Source organism: Numida meleagris, chromosome 2 (assembly GCF_002078875.1).
Source record: "Numida meleagris isolate 19003 breed g44 Domestic line chromosome 2, NumMel1.0, whole genome shotgun sequence".
Lineage (NCBI taxonomy): Eukaryota > Metazoa > Chordata > Aves > Galliformes > Numididae > Numida > Numida meleagris.
The window spans coordinates 30,670,644-30,690,544 of NC_034410.1; the positions used below are offsets into that span (position 1 = coordinate 30,670,644).

The 19,901-nt window shown below is 40.8% G+C and overlaps 1 protein-coding gene across 6 annotated transcripts in view; it reads right to left on the minus strand.

Moving 5' to 3' along the window:
* The window catches only part of RAPGEF5 (Rap guanine nucleotide exchange factor 5), a 153,797-nt gene that overhangs the window by 69,548 nt on the left and 64,348 nt on the right, over positions 1 to 19,901 (minus strand). For 4 of the 6 annotated variants that reach the window (XM_021385925.1, XM_021385924.1, XM_021385928.1 and 1 more), the window contains exon 9: positions 15,487 to 15,612. The exons of the other annotated variants lie outside the window; for them this stretch is intronic. In XM_021385925.1, coding sequence (XP_021241600.1) covers positions 15,487 to 15,612 — 126 coding nt within the window. The remainder of the gene's footprint in view (positions 1 to 15,486; positions 15,613 to 19,901) is intronic. 6 annotated transcript variants of the gene reach the window in all.

Genomic DNA, 19,901 nt, shown 5'->3' on the forward strand with positions numbered 1-19,901 from the left:
TAATCTCTTTTTTTTTCCCTTTCATTCCAATTTATGCACAATGTGAGATAAAATATTATTTTTAAAAACTGTCTTGTCCTGTCACTGTTTGCCAGGAAAACCTTTGCCTCCTGCCTTAGGTCTGTAGCACCTCTGAATGCCGACACTGCCGTTATTCTAGTACAAAAAAAAAATGGGGAAATATGAGTATATATGTTATCCATATTATAAGCCAGAAATGCAAATGTGGAAGATTAAAACTCAGCTACCAAACTGAGGTGTTGTTTGCATTTAACTCTGAACAGCACGTATCTTTTCCTAAATCCCCTATGCTCACAGAAAGAAGGAGCTGATTGTTCACAATCGAATACTAAGCAAAGAACCCTGTCTGGTTCTGGCCTCACAAGAGGCCTAAGATAAACTCTAGAAATGAGAATACTATATAAAGCTCCAAAGAGAAGAGAGAGAACTCCAGAACCAAAATTTCTCAAACGCATTGACGTTAACGGGAGCTTCCAACAGAAGATGTGAAAAAGCATTGAATAAGGCAGTAAAAAAGATATTCCAAAGCTAACATTTAAAATAAAACCAAGGTACTTATCTTCTAACCAAACAGGAGAAGTCACAAACTAGAGCTTACCCTGTGTTTCAGTGGGTTTTTTTTGCGTTTGATATAATGCTGTGATTTCTTCTGAGAGAAAGATGAATCACCGTGAATATAATTTCCTTGGGTTTAGATGACAGTTTTAACTACTTCCAAAATAGCCTGAGATGACCAGTCTTTTTCAAAACCTTTCTAATGGTTCTTTTCTTGCTAATTGATTAATGCATCTAAATCATTCAAAAATAGGTAAGCCACTAATCACTTACAGACTTGATAACGTATCCTGAGTAGACAGACAAGGAGGCTGCCAAAAAGAAAGGAAAAAAGGCATAGAAGGAGAAATAAAGCTCACTCCTTCCATTTAATAGTAGGAAATTTGATTCTGCATTTATTAAGCAGCATAAAATGCCCACTAACTCCAACAAATAGTCTATAACAGAAATAGATTGGTAGATTTGTTGTCTAAATTTAGCAAGAATATGAAAGAAAAGAATAAGATTTGGAGGGGGAAAAGCAGATTAACAATTAACCAGGTATTTGTTGGCAGTAATCCATCCCAAAGTGGAAATTACAATACACAAGAAAGAAATTTTATTGCAAGATTACAACAAAGAAAAGAAGAAAAGGGCTTTCTTGTACACTTATGTAAAGAATAATACTTCATCAAATTAATTAAATTTTCATGTATTGAAGAAAACCAAAATGTTGCAAACAATAACAATCACAAAAAAATATACAATGCCAGTCAAGTGTGGTAACATTTTATATTTCTCATGTTTTATGAATTTAAATAATCACGTTAAGATATTTCAATTTCTTTTTCCAGAGCGATTTTTTCCAGTGCTTAACTAACTATATGCTCTAAAAATACATTTCAGTATGAACGCTGAGAGTCTCCTCTCTGCTTCCTTTAGATAATACAATCGTGTTCAACTTTAGGAGGAAGGTAAGTTAGTTATACCAAGGGCAATCTCAAAATTTATACAAGTTATGGAATAGAAAAATGCATAGTTACCATGGCAACTGGTAAATCACATGGTATCTCAATGAGATGCAAGGCATCTTGAGTAAACACTCATACGTATGCTTGTGTGTCCTCTGCACAGAATGTTCCTTCGTTGAGGAATGCGCACAGGAGTTCCATAGTCGAGAATGCACTGTCTCTTCCCCAAAAAGTTGCTACAAGTGATTCAAAATGTGATTCAAAATGTTATTTTTGCATGAGATCTTTTAACTGGACCCATCATTAGAACAGGAAGGAATACTAAAAAAAAAAAAAACCATTAAACAATTGAATGCTTTGCTATGATTCACCTCAGTCAAAACTGTGAACATTTAACATTGACAGTGTGCCTCTCAAGGTCACATTGGACCTGGCACCACAAGACTGTTCACAGCAGTACTAGAGAAGTGCTCCTGGAGGATGAGGAGCTGTTGGATGTGCAGCAGCACAACGTGGGCAGATGGAGCTGCTCCTGTCCCCGGCCACCTGTCCCACCCGTTAGATGGATGTTCACTCCTGCAAACCAAGGACATCAGATCTGCCCTTGCCTCAGTCCTAAACCATGCTGCTGCATGCTTTTTCAGGCTTTGATACTACTAACAGTCAACGTTCAACCTCTCTGTGAGAGGCCTCCCCTCTTCCTAACTCTCTACAAAGACAGCTCTCCCAGAAAAATCTCCCCAGACTATATTCCTTTCCTGCCAGTCACATCCACAAAGCACCAACATTTCCATCAGTCTCTGCACTTTGACTGCACTTTCCTGCTGCCCTTTTCTAGCTTTCATTCAGTCACTATCATGTCCACACACGGCTCCCTTCCCCATCCTTTTAGTTCACTCCCAGGAGCAGCATCAACACTGGATTCCCCAGAAATCTTCCTTGGATTACCACCTTTCTCCTCCTTCTTTGCCTCCCAAGCAACCTGAAGCAGCGTCACCTATAAGAAGAGACAGGGAGCAACAGTGCGATACCACTTGCCCGTAGTTGATACCACACTGGACACACAGGGGTTTGTCTGGCCACTGACGCAGATTCTCTTCTGACCCTATTTTTCACTCCACACCACATCCCATCACCACCAGGCAGCAGAGCACAGACTCCCCAGGCACTGCCAGCACCTATGGTGATGCCCAAGAAACACCAAAGCTCTTCCATGCCTCTGATCCTCACCTCTCTTCCCCCATTCCTGGCTCAAACTCCTTTCTGATTTTCATAGCTTTACACAAGTTATAGAGTTTTATTCAGATTCATATTCTCTTTGTGTATAAACTTGAGTTCTCACCTAACCAACCTCTTCCTCTTCATTCAGGAAAGCATTTTTATAGTTCTATCTCTCAGCTACCTCAAGCCGTTCCAGTAATAACTTCTTAAACCTATTTACTTTGCCATTCCCATCCTGCTGGCCATTTGTTGTTTGACCTGAACTTTGACAGGTAAGGAGATGTCACAGCTGAAGAAGAGACATGCTCTGGAATTCATCAGCTGTCAGAGACCATTTGAGCAAAGGAAAGATAAAATGAGACGTGTGAACAAATGACCAGGTCTTACCTCCCTAATAGAACCCTGTGGAGAGGGTTACAATATCCGAGTACTCCAGGGAAATAATTAATGATCCTTTCTTCAGTTCAGTCATGTTTCAAGAAGCAATCGCCTGAGTTACTAAGTGCTTGAGACTGCCTCTGTAATTGCGATGATTTATTTTATGAGTTACCCTAACTACAGCACTAGGTCAGGAGGACTTGTGCCTTATGGATGCCTTGAATTTTAATACAGCCATGGGAGGATTAAGAGAATGTAGTCTGAAAGACAGAGACCACAATAGTTCAGCTAAACTAACTAGGAGGACAAAAAAGTCCATGAAATTTCCAGTATCAGAAATATTATGCTTCTGTTAGGTTTTTAACAAAATGAATCATATTTTCAGGTGATTTGAAACAGAAGTGGTTTATGTTTTCCTCTGCTCCCTTGAAATGCAGGTGATCACGGTCTAATGTTCTTAAAGATCTGATTCTTTTCCAGTGTTAGTAATGAATGTGTAACTATCTACTCATGTAACTATCTACAAAAGGCATAAAAGCAAAGGAAAGCTTTTCTCCCTGTCTCATGCCTCCACCTATTCCAGAGGAAAATCTTCCTCTGCAAAGCTCATTCCTTCTCTGCCACTCTGGACTCTGCACAGTGAGCAGACGTAGGCTCCTGGGCAGCTGTGTGTCATACAGGTACAACCTTGCTCATAGCTGCCCACTTGCCCTACCGAGGCAATGCTGTGCCAAAGAATATTTCATGAGTACACACCTCCATGCTGAATGACCCAGCATGGAGGTCCCTTTGGGGGACCCAGCCTCTGGTCCCTTTACTTTTAGCTATGTAAGGCTCCAATGGCATAAAAGGACATTGCTAGGATAATGAAAATTGAAAATGCTGTTATCACCAGAACTTTCAGGTTGTTTGGAGACCTTGAAGGCAATTCCCCTTCACCCCCATAAACTGTGCCCCCATGATCACTGTACCAAAAGTATTGTTAGCCTGCAGGGCTATTTTGCCAACTGCTGTGCCTCAAAGTTAGCAGTGTGGAGAACAAAAAGCTAATTTTCAAGGTCAAAATTAAAAAAAAAAAAAAACACAGCAATGATAGTCCACAGTAACTTTAACTCATTTGGTATTCAGGATGCATTCTTTCTGAATATCGCATCACAAAATCAGTGCCAATTCATCAGGTTTTAAGCTTTGTCTCATTAAAAATTAGACTATACTTAAAGTAAAATGCAGTTTTTTATTTGATCTGATTAAGATGTTTCTGCACAGCACAAGCTAAGCCTCTAATTATCTATATCTCTATATTATCTCAATTGTTATTTAAATATAAGCAAATTCATAACAATCCATTTTCACAGAAAACATTCATGTACTAAAAAGGGGTAAAAGCAATAGAAGTTATGATGCTGAATGTCAAGCTGCTAGAATCTAAAAATGAAAATGTTTCCTGGCCCTGAGTGTGCCAGGAAAGTGAGAGCTCTCACGACATTTGGCAGTGATTTCACATGATGAAGCAACTTTTTGTGACTTTCATTTTTATAAAAGCCCCAGTCAATCTAGAGTTAGCTCCTTGCCCTTAACAATGCAATGCAGATGAAGTTCATTAAATGTATTGTCTAAGGTAGCAAAGGGAAGTTTTGCTATAGCAAGCACTTAGCGTGCACATGGAGAAGCAGAAGGGGAAAAAAAAAACATAAAAAGGATTGGAACAAATTATTTGCTACAAAAGCAGAAGTGATACAGGCATTTTGATATGATGTGTTGTGCTGCATTAGCAAAATGGTCAACAGGAAGACTCCATACCATGGGAAGAATTATTAGGATATTAATCAATACGATTTTTTTTTTTTTAGCAGGCTGTGCACCCAGCTATTTGACACAGATCTTTTCCATGCACAAGAGCACTGGAATACATGAAAACTCAGCTTTAATGAATTACAAGAAAAACTGCAAATGCCTAAGAGTTTATAGTTAATTTTCACAGTATCATGGTAAGGCAGGTCTTACAGCTTGTTGATATATCTGCTGGATTGCTAAACCTTCATCTCTTCTTACTGCAGGTAAGGTATTCTTTTCTACCATTCTACTATAATTAAATGACTAAATTGGCTTTTTTTTTTTTATTACAATTTCCACTCTTATGGGATTCTTACAACATACTGAACATCAGACAAATTAAAAACTAATAGCATTTTAGAACAACAGATATATGCATGATTTACTGCATAGCCTTTGTCTAATGCAAATATTTACTATTTTCATGTCACTGCAATGAAAACAGTAGATGTCAACTGATTAACAGGTAAATATTAGCCAGCGAGCATTGTAAGAGCTTTACAGTAGTAGCAGACAGGGAAAATAGTGAAGACAAACTGTACCCTTCTTCCCTGCACACTGGAAGTGTAACTTTTGTAACAGGGAAGAGATAGCCATATCCATATGAACACATCAGCATGCCTCTAACAGCTGAAGGTGGGAGTGGGAGCAGAGGAGTTCCTGGAAGAATACAGCCACCCAGCGCAAGAACAGAGCGACTCCCTCCTGCAGATGGCTATGGATCCCACACAATTTAGCACAGATGCCCACAGCTCTGCTGTACAACTGGAGCACATTGTGCTGGCATAGCTTCCTGCAAGGAAATGTCCAAAAGGAAATTATACAGGTTGATTTTTAGAGATGCCCAGCAATGAAGGCTGTCCCTCTGAAAAAAATAACAAAGGTCACTTTTAAGGATGCGCCTGATCTGGGGGTCCCTGCCTAATGCCCGGGCTCCAGCACCAGCCCTGCTCTTTGGGGAGCCAGCTACAGCCTGCGTGTCTCACTTTCTCCATCGGGAAGCACCAGATGGAGTGCAGGGAAGGTGACATTCACAGCCCCGACATCCCTGAGAGAGGGGCACAAAAGTTTGTACACGGCTCAGACACTATCCCTGAGATTCAGGCTTTGCTCTGAAGCACTGAAAAAGAGATTGAAAGTTTGCTGAAGCTGCTAGAGGAAAAACTGTAGAGGAGAGGAGTGTCGGCACAGATGGATCGTCAGCAGAAAGCAGCTTCTTTATGTTACCAGTTGAGGCTGTGTGCAAATAGCTGGTTTTCTCCAACGTGAAAAAAAGTTCCATAAGTACTCTGTGTAGGCGATCAGCTTTGCTTTTGGCAGGCTCTGCAATCTACTTCATGAATAAGCACGCTCATCATGAGCGCACATTGGCACTCATCTCCACAGAAAAGAGAACTGGGGGACCATGAGCACCCTGAGCTCCTTGGTGGAGGAAGCCTGCCATAATCCTTAATGAAACCCTGGGAAAGGCCCCAGATGGAGCATGCCATCACCTGGGTTCCCAGTGGGGCATTGCTCAAACTCCTCTGGAGAACCCTCTGATGGCAGCAATAAAGCATGCAGGATAGTCCTCACCCCACTCAGATCTGATGGACCTCTCTACCTCTGTGGGGAATGGCAGTAAAGGACTTAGCACAGAGGGAGTTTTGGTTAGAAGCTACATCTTTCATTTACACAGGTTCATCAAATCTAGGAAGTCAAAAAGAAATCAATACAGCATAATGATTATCTCGCTATAGGTACTGTGTATGGACTGACTATTTAGACAGACTGAATCAATACGTTGATTCAACTTGCAAACAGGGAGACAAAGCCAGAGAGTCAGTATAGGTTCCAGCTGTGTGCCATTCACATAAGGAAATCCAGGCCTGAATGTGGCTGGTTTTTTGTTTTGTTTTTTTTTTTTTTTTTTTTTTTTATCTCCAAACCTAAACAACAAGGTTTTGCGTGCGAGAATTGAAATCCTGACCCTTTCACTCCAGCCAGCTCTGAGTTGCCTTCCCCTCACCATAACCACATCAATTCTATTAGCTTGCTAAATATGGCCAAACAGCATATTTTGCAAGCACTTAATTTAACTGTTCTAGTTGTTTCCACAGGTATATTTTTAATGTTTCTGTGGTGAAAGATCTCCTACTTGCAATGTCAAAATTGTTTGACAAAAAGGTCTAAATTTACATTACATTAATCTGAAAATGGAAGAGACACTGTGATACTGCAACCACACCAAGAAGGCAATGCATATTTGAATATGGTGCTAGTTTCCTGCATTGAAGAGCAGGTTCTTCTTGGTTCCTCCCAGCACTGGGCTAAGCAGAAATGCTGCTCCTGGTAGAGCCTGCCCAGGTCTGCTCACATTGTCTACCAGAGAAAACGGAGAAGAATTAAGGGCTGGTGATCTCTGTCTGCTGCTGCAGGTGACACAGTGTCAGCCAGACTTGCAGGGGACAGAGCTGATGCAGAGCACAGCCAAAACAGGGATTTGGGTTGTATGCCTTTCCCTTGACCAAACAGGGCTTTGTAATTCAGCATTATCCCCTGCTCAGGGCTTACCCCAATACAGAGTTTGGAAATCCATCTGAGATTTGCTTTCCAGCAAGCTGCTAAAGGAAATACCACACACCATTCACGATCCTCCTGAGTTAGGTTGCTATTATTTTCCAAGGCACCAAATGAGGCTTTTTCCTTCAACCAGCACGCCTGCTGCTCCCACACATCAGAGCGTTCCCTGCTCCAGAGAGTGACAAAAAGCTGGGAACATCTTGCCACATGCTATCAGAAAGCATATTTGAGGACAGCCGCGAGGTCACTGCTAATTTCCAATCCTGTTTCATGTTTCCACATGAAACATCTAATTAAAACTTTTCACTGAGTAGTTAAGATGAAGTTCATGCATATGCACTTGAGACGTTATTTTCACATGCTGTGAATTAGAATATAGAAGGTGCTGCACACAGCAGTAGAAACGCTAATCGAGGAAGGAAAGGGGAATACCTGCTTTGATTTAGAGGAGGACAGTCAGCAAAAATCTCCTAATCACCTGGGTTTTCATTCCTTTGCTCTTTGAGCTGCCACACGCAACCAAGAAAAATGAATGCAAGTGGTGTATTAACTGCTACCAAATCAGCATTCTCCACAGGTGGCTGTGTGCCAAGCACATCTTGCAAAATGCCACCACCTTCTGAGGCTACAGCATGACAGAAGCATTAGACCCCAAGGGCTATATCCTGCTCTTGCTGAAAAACACCTATTAACATCAGCAGGAGCTGAACTAAGCTTTAAAATGCAGGCAAGCACAGTGACTGACAGAATGGCTGTAGCAGAAATGCAAGGTCAAGTTGTCTTTCTTTTCTTGCTGTGGTGGAGGTTTCAACAACGTAGGCAATGCCACATACTGCACAGCTGCCCTTTTTCCAAAAAACCCTCACTGCAAATCAACTGACTCTAGAAGAGCAGAGGCAGCTGAATGAAAGGGAAAGGCAGAATCTGCACACCCCCACACTCCAGGTGGTCTTGCCTGCAGGAGCAAACGCTGACAAATGCTGGTGGCATTTATTCCTGTGAGGACCTGTCACAGGCTGTCAGATGTCAGCACAAAGGTTAGTTGCCCTGGTATCTGGGAAGGGTCATGATGTCAGCACAGAAGTACCTGCAATCAAAGGAGATCCCACCTGATGCAGAGCATCCTGCCTCGGGAACCACACTGCCCTTTGCAAGGGCAGCTCTTATCACAGAATGTGCTTGAAACAGGAGCAAACCGACTTGTACGGATATTGTCAGCCTGCAGGAAACATGGTCATCTGTTTAATGACACGTGTCTCCTGCACTACTGGCCTAAACCTACACTTCGGTGCTGCAGGTTCTTCTTAAATATATTTGTGAGAATATGAGGAGAAAAAAAAGAAAAAAGATGAATAGGAGGAAAATAAAGGTGACCAGAATCTCTAAGCCCTTTTAAATGACTGATCCATGGGCAGGCTACCAAAACTCCGACCCCCTCCGGAGAGGACAATGGGGTACACAGCCACCAACTTCTGGCTTGGCAATATCTTTCCAGATATCTTCACTGCTTAATCTCAGTCAGGTCCACACCGTGAGCCAAAGCTAGATGTCCTTGATTGGTTTCAATTCCAAGAGTGAAGAGAGTAAAGCAAGGAATGACTCAAATGCTCTGCATCACTGACAGGGGGAGGTCAAACTATGTAAGTTGCTCCAAAAGTAACGACTCCAATTTATTTCCATGGAAACTACAACGTATGCAAAGAGCACAATAACACCATTTGATTGAGCAAATTCTCACAAATTAGATGAATTATGCAGATGGACAAAACTTCAGAACAATTTGTAAAAAGAAGTTTTGGTGTGCCTAACTAGAGGGCTCAAACCTGAATAGAACTGAAAGCATTTGAGCTGTACATTATGAAGAGATAGCATGCTCTCACCCATGAGGGTTGGCTCTGTCGCGATACCACATTCCCACCTCATACTCACATCCTTGTACCATCTGGGAAACCAGCCCAAGTGAAAAACAGCCCCACGAGGAGGGTGTATTTGTTTTATTTTTTGGCAGGATTATCCCCTGTGTCTGTTCACAAAGCAGCACCAGACAGGGCTGGGAACAAGGTGTTGGAACAGGACTGGCTCAAAGTCTAGTTGCTTCCATCGTGCTGGGATGTCCATCTCTCAAGGATCCCAAAGTAATTCATCAACACTCATTAACTACCACAGGTTTTACAGCACTCCTTCCAGGTCCTACCGCTCAGAAGCCCATTTTATACCTGGGTAAACAAAGATGCAGAGAAGCAATGGGTCTTGGAGAAGGTTACAAATTAAATGTACAGTGGGGACAAAAATACAATCCATGCATTGGGACTCCCAACATTCAGTTTTAGCCTGTTGCTAAACTTGCCCTAAACTGTCACCACTTGCCCTTTTTATCCCCTCTGCTCCATTAGCTAAGCTATTGTCACATGCAGGAATGAGTCACTGCCCCACTCCAATAAAGCCCAGCAGGCAAAATGTGCATGTGGAATTTCCTTCTATACAAAGTCGTTTAATGTTACAGAATAAATCAAAGAGTAGCAAATTGGGCTTTCTTTTCTTTTAATCACTAGGCCAAGCATCTGGAGGAAAGAAAGTATTATGGGAATATAGAACTTGACTCAAAGGAAAAGAGCGAGTTTTGCAGTATCCTGCACATGCTTCTATACTGTGGTCACAGCACGTGTTGTGAGCACAGGCATGACTCGCCTCAATTGTTGTATTTTTACAGGAATAAAGACTTTACCATCTCACTGCCATTTTGCACAGCTGGTAGTAGAGCATTCTTCTCCAAACCTTGGGCCACATTGAACAGATTCAACAAAAAGAATAGTAAGCCCTCTTAAAAAGTTATTTAAAAAAGTATTTTCCTTTACTGTGTTTAAAGAGGTTGAAACAGCTTTTCCTAGCAGCCAAACAATCCCAGTTCTACAGCTGAGCTGCAGACCATTTCCTTATCTCTGTTCAACTTCTTCCATTTCAAAAAGATGCCTGTGCCTGTACCTCACTGAAAAAATCCTAGGACCTGCAGAAGTCTTTTCTTCTCGAAAGATAAAGAGGTTGGCTTACCCAGAGCAGCTGATCACCTATGGCTACGTATTCATTCCAGCAGATGAAAGATCGACCTTCAGGAACATGGCACACTCTGGAACATGACAGAACTAATCCAGTCCCTGCTGCTTCTCTTTCAGACCAGCTACCTCTGCAGCACACATGCACCCACCTCTAAATTATTTATGCTTTAATCAACACAAAGTGATAAACTGACAACCTCACTGATAAGACTCACTTTTTCTTGGCTTGTAGTTGAAGACTATAAAGTCAAAATTGCAATCATCTTACCCTGGTATAGTTGCCTGGCTAATATTGCAAGACCTAATAGACAAAAGGAAACAGCTTAATTTCTTCTGCTCCAATGACCTCAGACACCTGTACCATCTCATGTCTGTCAAGCCACAAAAGTTCCTGCGAACTCTGTCTGTGCTATTGCTGTTACGTGTTTGATCCACAGTTACACTGCAGATACAAAGCGGCCTCTGTTATAAGAGGAGAGAGCTAAAAGCGAGGCTGTTTGTCAGGGTAACAAATACCACAACTATGTGCATGTCCTGACACTCGTTCTTGTCCCTGTGTGTGCAAGCGTCTACTCATTAGATAGGTGCACCCTAAAATAGCTATGATGTCTCAGGGCTGGAATTTCCTCAAGAAATTCTTCAGTTGTGAGTAATCTATACAACCCCAGGCTCTAAATCGTTAATCTTCTTTTGTAAGCCTTTTCACAGTCTCAGCCCGACCGCTAACCTGCTTCAATGAGCAAACCATCCGTCTCCTTAATGAGAACACTGATTACAAAAGTTAGTAGCCAGTAAATTAAGAAAACTGTTCTTAAATACCTGTTCCTCTTCAGAAAGTGTACCAGCCCTGCCATGATGTAGCTCTTTCATCTTGAATTGGCTCAATCACAGCATCGATGCTTTCAAGCTCCAGATATGTTCATGCTTTTAAACAGTATGTAACTCTTATTAATACATACGTTAATCTGTACAGGGATTACAAAGCGGATTTGGGAAACATTTCCTTACCGATGCACTGAAGTGTTGAAATAGCCCCAGACTAGAATATAATTTATGCAGCTGAATAAATGAATATGCATTTTTCAGACACTGCGCATCAGAGGATCTTAAATTTCCTTTGAATATTAGTGATAATTAGCAGAAAACTTTTTCAGTTCAACTGATTATGAAAACACAGTATAAATAGGAGAATGTTTTCCCCCTATTGCTGAGACAAAAAGATATTTGAGCTCTTTTACAATTTTTATAAAACAGTGACTTTATAAACATATGGGATTTTCTTAATCAGTGCAAAATTTCATTGAACTAGTAGCTGCAAAAACTGCACAAACAGTATCAAGTCTCTTACACAGACATTATTTAATGCTCAAAAGACATTCCAAAAAATACTGTATAGAGCAAATATGCCTCAAATGCATCTCAAATGTAGGCTTGAGCAAAAAGAGCAATGGCAAATTACTTCAAATAGCTTTATGTACAGAGCTTGCTTTCTATAATGGATGCTAAGCAAATTTTTCAAAAAAGTAGACATTCTTTTTATAGCTGAATATTTCAATTCAGATTTTTCATCTATTTTCTGTCAAAGCAATTGTTTTAAAGGACTGAAATATTTAAATAACATAAAAATACAAATACTCCATTTTACATTTCCCTAGGCTTATGAGCACAACTTGCTTGTAATGATAAATCTTTTAAGTCATTTTTAATGTATCTCACATTTGAAAATGAAATAATTTCTGTTCACCTTAGATAACCATTTTCTTTTATTTAATTGTCAGCATGTTTTTACCTCACAGGAATGAGACAGCTTAGATAAGAAGCCAATCTGCCTATTTAGAAGCTTATTTACTACTATTTACTCATTAGCAAAACTGAAGTTTAGGAAGTCTAACACATATGGCAGGTTCAGAGCCTTAATTAAGAACTTTATTGTAACACATTTACAAGTGAGAATGGGAAAAAAAAACACTATAATTCAGTTTTGTTTCTGTTTTCCCTCGACAAGTCTGTAAGCATTATTACTGTTGGAGCATTTTGCAAGCAGTATATTCACCAGAGAGGAGTTTGGCACTCTGCTGCAAAACTGCCTTAAATTCCAATATAACTGTCTAACCTGCTCACAGCAAGCTTGCAGTGCTACAAACAAATAAGCAGGTCACACATGATACAGCTTGTGAACAAAACCTTCTAAATTACAGGATTTTTTTAGAACACTTTTTTAAGAAAAGCATAAATCTGAAAAAAAAAATGGTAGCATACAGGAAACTTTAAACCAAAGAAGTATAGGCTTTCTGACTTGGGTGCTTAAAGGATGAATTAAAAACGTAGGCATGTACAAAACCAGCATACATATACCCCGATTTCATGCCCTTCGGACCACATTCAAACTCAAGGAATCCATTATTTTTGACACCTAAGTTCCTAAATGAGCAGGGTCCTCCAGTGAGCCACCCAGATGACACGTATTTCCTCTCTCCCAGACCATCTGCTTTTTCTCAGAAAAAAAAAAAATAATTCTACTTCACTTCTTTCTGAACCAGCAACCCAAATTAATCAACGCTTTGCCTGCCTGTTGTAGGTCATAGACCACAGTCCCCAACATCATGCCTTGAAGAAGGCAGATAGGTATTTCATCTGCCCCCAAGCCCCCGCAATAGTGGTCCACTTGTCCCATGTAAGTCAAGAAGCTCTGACCTCAGAGTCAGGTGAAAGTGGTCATTAGACCAGGGTATCTTGCCCTACAGACAAAATACCCACAACACTCAGAGTGCTAGAGTTACAGACGAGAAATTTCCCTAAGAAGCTCCACACCTCATCTGTGAGGTGTGATGGGCATGCTATATACATCACTCTATAAGGACACCACATCCTGAACTGAACACATTCTTCCTCTAACATTTCAGTAGAACACAAGGGACTGGGCATTAAGCCAATGCCAATGAATCTGCCATCACTGCTGCAGCAGTAGGATAGGGGGAAGGCTGAAAGCCCACATACGGACAGTGCTCACTGCGCAGCCTGCCCTGCAATAGCCTGCCACATTGCTCCTCAGAGAGGAGAGGGAACAGCTGCAGGCAGGAGAAGGCTGCCCAGAGCTGACTCCTGCCAGCACACACACGCCAGAGCAGTCTCAGATGGGAAGAGAGGAAGGGAGGGAGAGGAAGGGATGGAGCCTCACATCTTCCTGAGTGTTCATGACCTTAGCTCCCACTGCCTCCACCTTGCAAAGCATAGGGTTTTTGGTTTTTTTTCCACTGAAAGCAATGTACTTGAGCAAGCTAAACTGAGAAGCCTGTGGCACATCTTGCCCACCTTCAGCTGTGCCTTCTTGGTGCCCAAGCCCAGTGAAAGCAGTGAGCTTAGCAATAACCCACACAAGAAATAAAGGGCACGTGCAGAATGACCTGCACTTTGCCTATAAAGGCTCTCAGGCAACCTTCATTTTTCCTGGCACCTCCTAGGTCTAACAGCACACCCTTGCTCAAGAGCAGTAACTGCTGCATTATGCCACTCATTCAGCTTGATCGAGCTCCTGCTAAACTGGAGCCATTCACCCCCTAAATAGCAGCAATTGCAAAGTATCATACTTTTCAAATGAGAAGCTGAGCACTTCTTTCCTTTCCATTTATAGAGCTGTGCTGCAATTTGAATAGCTGCAGAACTGCAGCTGACACCCTCTGCAGTGACTGGAGCAAACAGCAAAAACACCACCGAATTTTTGGAGTACCAGTCCACTTCTCCCCTATACCTCAGAGTCTGTAATCTTGCTTCAAAATCCCAAAATATAATTAGAAATCTTTCCTGGATTAAAATCTTTACTTAAGCTTCTAACCTTTTAATTGCACTTTGCTGATACAGTTTGTAGATAAATGGAAATTCTGCCAGCTGTCTACTGCTAGTGGATCAGTGAGGAACAATTTGATCTCAGGGATCTGAGCCTGGCTAAGTACTCCTCTCCTTTGTGCACACCTACTGATACAACCACATTTTTAACTACACAACACTAAAACTTCTATGCTGCTGAAGCTCTGAAATAAGATTTCATTCTTCTCTTTTCCTTTGTATGGTCTTAGTACAGTAGGAAGGAGCTCGCAGGTGAGCTGAAAGTAATTATTTTCTAATGTGTATGTCTTTCTTCTGCTGTCCAGAGAGTAGAGAATGGAAGAAATCACATATATGTTACAGCAAGATACATGAGGACAAGGTAGAATTTTTGTTGTTTCTTGAAGTTATTTGCAAGGGATACTTTAGCTGAATATGCAGTCAGAATAGAAATTTTTACCAGGAGAATAAAATTAGAATACATTCTACTATAAGCAAAGCAGTCATATTTTAGTGCATTTTCCAATCCAGTCATTAGCATTTGAATAAGTGCTTTCAGAAGCATTAAACAGAATATACTTTCTTCAGAGTAACTCTTGGTTGAAAGCACACATTTTTATGAAACTTCTGAATTCCCTACCCTTTTTAATTCACACTGAAAAGTACCAGTCAATACTTCCTTCCAAGGCAGCAAAGTAATTTTCTTTAAGACAATTTAAATTGAATGCTTTAAGCACTCATATACCTTATCCATTATGACAATATATCCTAAAAAAAATAGAAGACAAACATTTCATATTCACTAGCAGCAATTTGATGGAAAGCATCCGGAAATAACCTGCTATTTCATCATGCATAAGATATTTATAATCGTAACAGACTCAGAGACAACATAATAATTTAAATGTGATGCCAATTATTGAATTCAGTGCACTTAAGAGAAATGTAAAAGACAGAAGAGAACTGCTGTAGTTCCATGACTAATGTGCGTCCTGGGATCTGACCATCAAGCTTTACTATTTCGGCTTCCTAAACTAAACCTCCCTCCCTACCAGAAACAAACAATAAAACCCAAACAAGAAATGTCTTACTTGTTCAGTCTTCTCTGGTTGTTTTCTATCCGCCTGCAAAAACTGACAGTTTTCTCGTGCCAGCTTCTGGACCAGCTCAATTCGTCCAATGTCATCTCTCTCCTGAAGCTTGCACAAAACCCCTGCCTTAAGGGTGGGAGAAAGAGCAAACAGATACTTAAATCCACAGTCCCAGGACATGGCACTGCCACAAAATTTCAACCTTAAAAGAAACGCATCTGTTTGATCATATTTGCTGAACTCTGTGCCACTTGCTGAGCACAGATGAACTGCTGCTGCCGGGGAAACAACTCAAGAAGAGCTGGGGCACATCTGAGCCTCCAAATGTATCTACTTTGGAGGAACAAGGCAGGGCTAACTAACTGGAGTGCTACTATGTGTGTGACTGATATGCTGTGTTTTGTTTGTTCCTGTCAGCCTGTTTCCTGTTACATCAGAGAACAAGAGCAAGAGGTTAAAAACTCATGGGAAAGTTAGCCAGGAACGGCCCTGGAAAAAGAAGGAAGAGCAACACAGTCACTCCTAAAAATAACAGGCTGCAACTCCCAGCGCTCTGGCTCCAACAATGTTTCATGCACTCAAGCCGTAGGAGTTAAAATAAGTTGTACAACATTTATTTATTCTATGTGTAACAAATTATATTGTCTAACTCTGGGGAGGAAAATGAGATTTTCTTTTAAAAAACATGATAGTTCTTTTTTTTTTTTCCTAACATTCTGCCAGTTATTCAAGCTGTGCTGATAGCATATCACCATAACATTCAGCACTGGTTGCTTTATAAAAATGCTGTACATATAAAGACAGATTCATGCTTGCATACAGGGACACCAAACCTATCCCTTTAAGTTAGCTGACAAGGGCTAAATAGCTCACAGCAGAGCCAGTGGCTGACATAGCTTTTCAATTGAGAGCTGCACGGCTTTATTTGCCCAGATGTTTCCTGGTGGAAGAACATATGCCTTGGGAGGGCCAGGCACGTGGCATGGCTACATTACTGCTATACAACTTCAGAGGCAACCTGCAAATAAACCTTTTTTTCCTCCACTCTTTTCTTTCTACTGCTCATCCTGAGTTTTACTAAATCGGTATTTGCTCAGAAGTCCATAAAACACCTTGCAAGTCAAGGCCAAAGCCCTAGGATGCTCCACCAACACGCAGTGCCATGCAGGCTCTGGTCCACTGGCCTTGAGGAACTCCTGCTCGTGACAGCTGAAGGCATGAAAGTGGCCACCCAAGCCACTGATCCTACAGCCCACTGTTTTTTCCAAGGAAGAGGGAAATGTAGAGTAAGATTTCAACAGCTGGGGCGCGTAACAAATCCACTGCTTTGATGCTGATGGAACATACAGGCTCCCCTCCTGAATCCAAAGAGACATCCCGACTGGATTATTTGAAAGAAAAATTTCACATGCCATTTTTTACTTTACGGTAGACATTTTAGTCAGATGAATTGTTTTTCTCCAGCAATATACACAGGGAGTTTGGGCCATTATCACAGACTTGGCTGAGGTCAGACATCGGCACTACACAATGCTTTGATTTTCTGAGGATATCAGCTAAAGCCAAACCTGCTTTTTCATGGCTGAGGGATGCTTCTAGCAGAGTGTAACATCTGTGTGCTGTAATCCCTGCAGGCTAAGGACAACTCAAAGTGTTACGGCCTATTGAGGCTTTGGGTCTATGAAGATTTACAGTCTCTCTGGATCTGGGCTATAACTACTGGGGAGGCACTTTTCACACCTTCCAGCCAGACAAGTCAGACCATGATCTATGAGAAGCAGAGATGGTTACAAGACCCTGCACATCAAATGTCAGATGGACATCCAGCAGAAATGCCCTGCTCACTCTGCTGAACAAATATGTATCGATTCCCCACGTACGAAGCAAAGCCCAAAGCTTAAAAACACTTATTTTAAGCTAAGGAAGAGGAGTTACTGTTTTGGAAGAAACAACTGGCTTCGGTATGTTCAAGTGGAAGGAACATTGTGGAGAAAGGCAACATTTTGAACACATGGTCCTTGCTTTTCTTTGTATGTTCAGACAGAAGGTACTGTTGCTTTCTATGTGGATGAGCTCTCAAGTGAAAAATTAACTCCCTACCACAAATACTGCCTGTATTCAAATGGAAAGTTTCTTTAGAGAATCCTATCACCCTGTTTCAAATAACCACCAAGAAGAAATCATACTTTTTAATATGTCCCTCCTCCCCCAGCTATACCAGCCTTCCGGAGGATAAAAGGCCAACTAAAAAATTCCTGAGAGAGATAGAGTACTACCAAGTTAAATGTACATGCCAGGCTCTGGGAGTAAACTATGCATTTGAAAAACAAAATGCTAAACATGTGGGTTTTGTTATTGTTGTTTTTTAATAACTAAGGACAAAAATATGAGTCCTTCACTTTTAATTTTGATTTTCTCAATTATATAGATTTTCCACCATAAATCTTTTTGCTAAGTAATATGAGAAAGCATCCAGCTCAACTAATTTAGTAACTGATGACAAGTTCTAAAAGCTAGTTGGGAAGATATTGTTACAGTCGCATACTACCGGTCATTTTCATTTGTCAATATAAATCTAATTTCCAACAAATACCTCTAAAGCTGTTAAGGAAAAGGGTAAAGACCGGCCACTCTATTTGCACAATGCAGTTTTGGTTTGTCTTTTGTGCAGGCACACAGCCTCCAAAATCCTGCACGCCCAAAGATTTCTGCTTAGTCCCCTAATTCACATATACCAACTGAGTTGCAAGTACTAACTTATTTGAAGGTGAAAATTATGAAGTTGTATATTTTAACTGACAGTTGTTTAACAAATGATAAAAAAAAATACGCAGGAGCCTTAGAGTAAGACTTCACTACTACTTACAGCACAAAATTACTATAATTACAGGTGTTTCTGGAATGTTTGAAATGGAATAAGAAAGTTGAATGGGAATAAAAATGAATTAATCACTACTGAGGCTGGAAAAGGAAAGATGCTGACAATACTTTTTTTTTTTTTTCCTCCAGCACAGCCATTGGAAAATATTCCCTCTGCAAAATCCTTAAATGAATATGCCAGCAGTGACATGGCAGTCACTTAAGGCATCCCTAGGGCGCACTGTTTAAGAAGCTGTTTTAAAATCTCAAATTTTTTTCCAGACTTCCACCAGCTTTGTGAATTACTGAGGTAAGTCAACTCTGTGTCAAGCAGAGCAGTGTTTAGAGCAGGCACCGCACCTTTAAACTTTGCTAACAGAAGAGATTTGTTTTGTTTGAACTGTACCTCTATCTCCTTGCCATCTGTTGAAAGCATAATTATCACAAGCTTCCACTTTGATCACCCTGAAAACTAAAACCAATATGCCACTGCCTCGACAGATCATTTACTTTGCTCCAGTCACTTGCACAGTCTCACTGAAGTGAAAAAACCATCCACACTCGTAGCCCAAACTGTATCCAATGTTCGCAGAATTCCATTTTTATGGGACTGATAAACAAATTAGAGCAACAGCTGCTTTGATAATGCCACCGTTCTACTCCCAGTTGAGCCTTTCAACACTTTTCTTAACTGCTCAGTTAATAATTAATTGTAAACGTGTTTCAAGCTTTCAAACTTTAGAAGCTGCTTTGCAGCCGAATGAGCTGAATAAATCAGTATTAACAATTCTTTTTCATTATCATCTGCCCATGTAATCCTACTACCTTTCTAGCTGTCTACTTACAAGCTTTGAGCAACCAACGTAGTCTTTCCTTCTATATCTCTTATATAAATGTAAACAAGCATTGCCCCCCTCTCCCCCCAAAATAAACAACTACACAGACTGCTCCGAAAGTAATACCTCCTATTTTATTATGTTGGACCACAACATCAGAGACAGATGTTGGTGGTATGGCAGCAGAGGCTGAACCTTCCCACCAATATTCCATCACATGTTGTTGCTGTGTGACAGATGGCAGCAGAGGGGCAGTCTGACAGAATGGCGCCTGTCAAACTGAGCAAAAAAATGGCACCCACAGATATCACTGATGCCTGCTGAATGTTTATGGAGACCAAACAGTGGATGTGAACACAGTGAGGAGGCGGGTGGTGCATTTCAGAGGTGGCAACAGCGCTGCAGATTTTTATGAGTCCAGCATGCAGGCTGTTGTTCATTGCTGGTGAAAAAGCACAGTTAATGGTGGTGATTGTTGAAAAAAATCACATTTTGTATCTTTATCAAAGAGTGTTATTATGCTCTTTGTATCTGTTTTAATTTCCATGGAAATAAATAAGAGACATTACTTTGATGATAACCTCCGTACAACAACAAAGCAGAACAAAGTATACCTAAAAATAACTAAGAACAGAAAAGAGCAGGTCATTTCTGAACACCTTGCTCAAGTATTACTGTAAAGAGCGTGGTAAATATCCAGTTACAAACTGACACATGAGG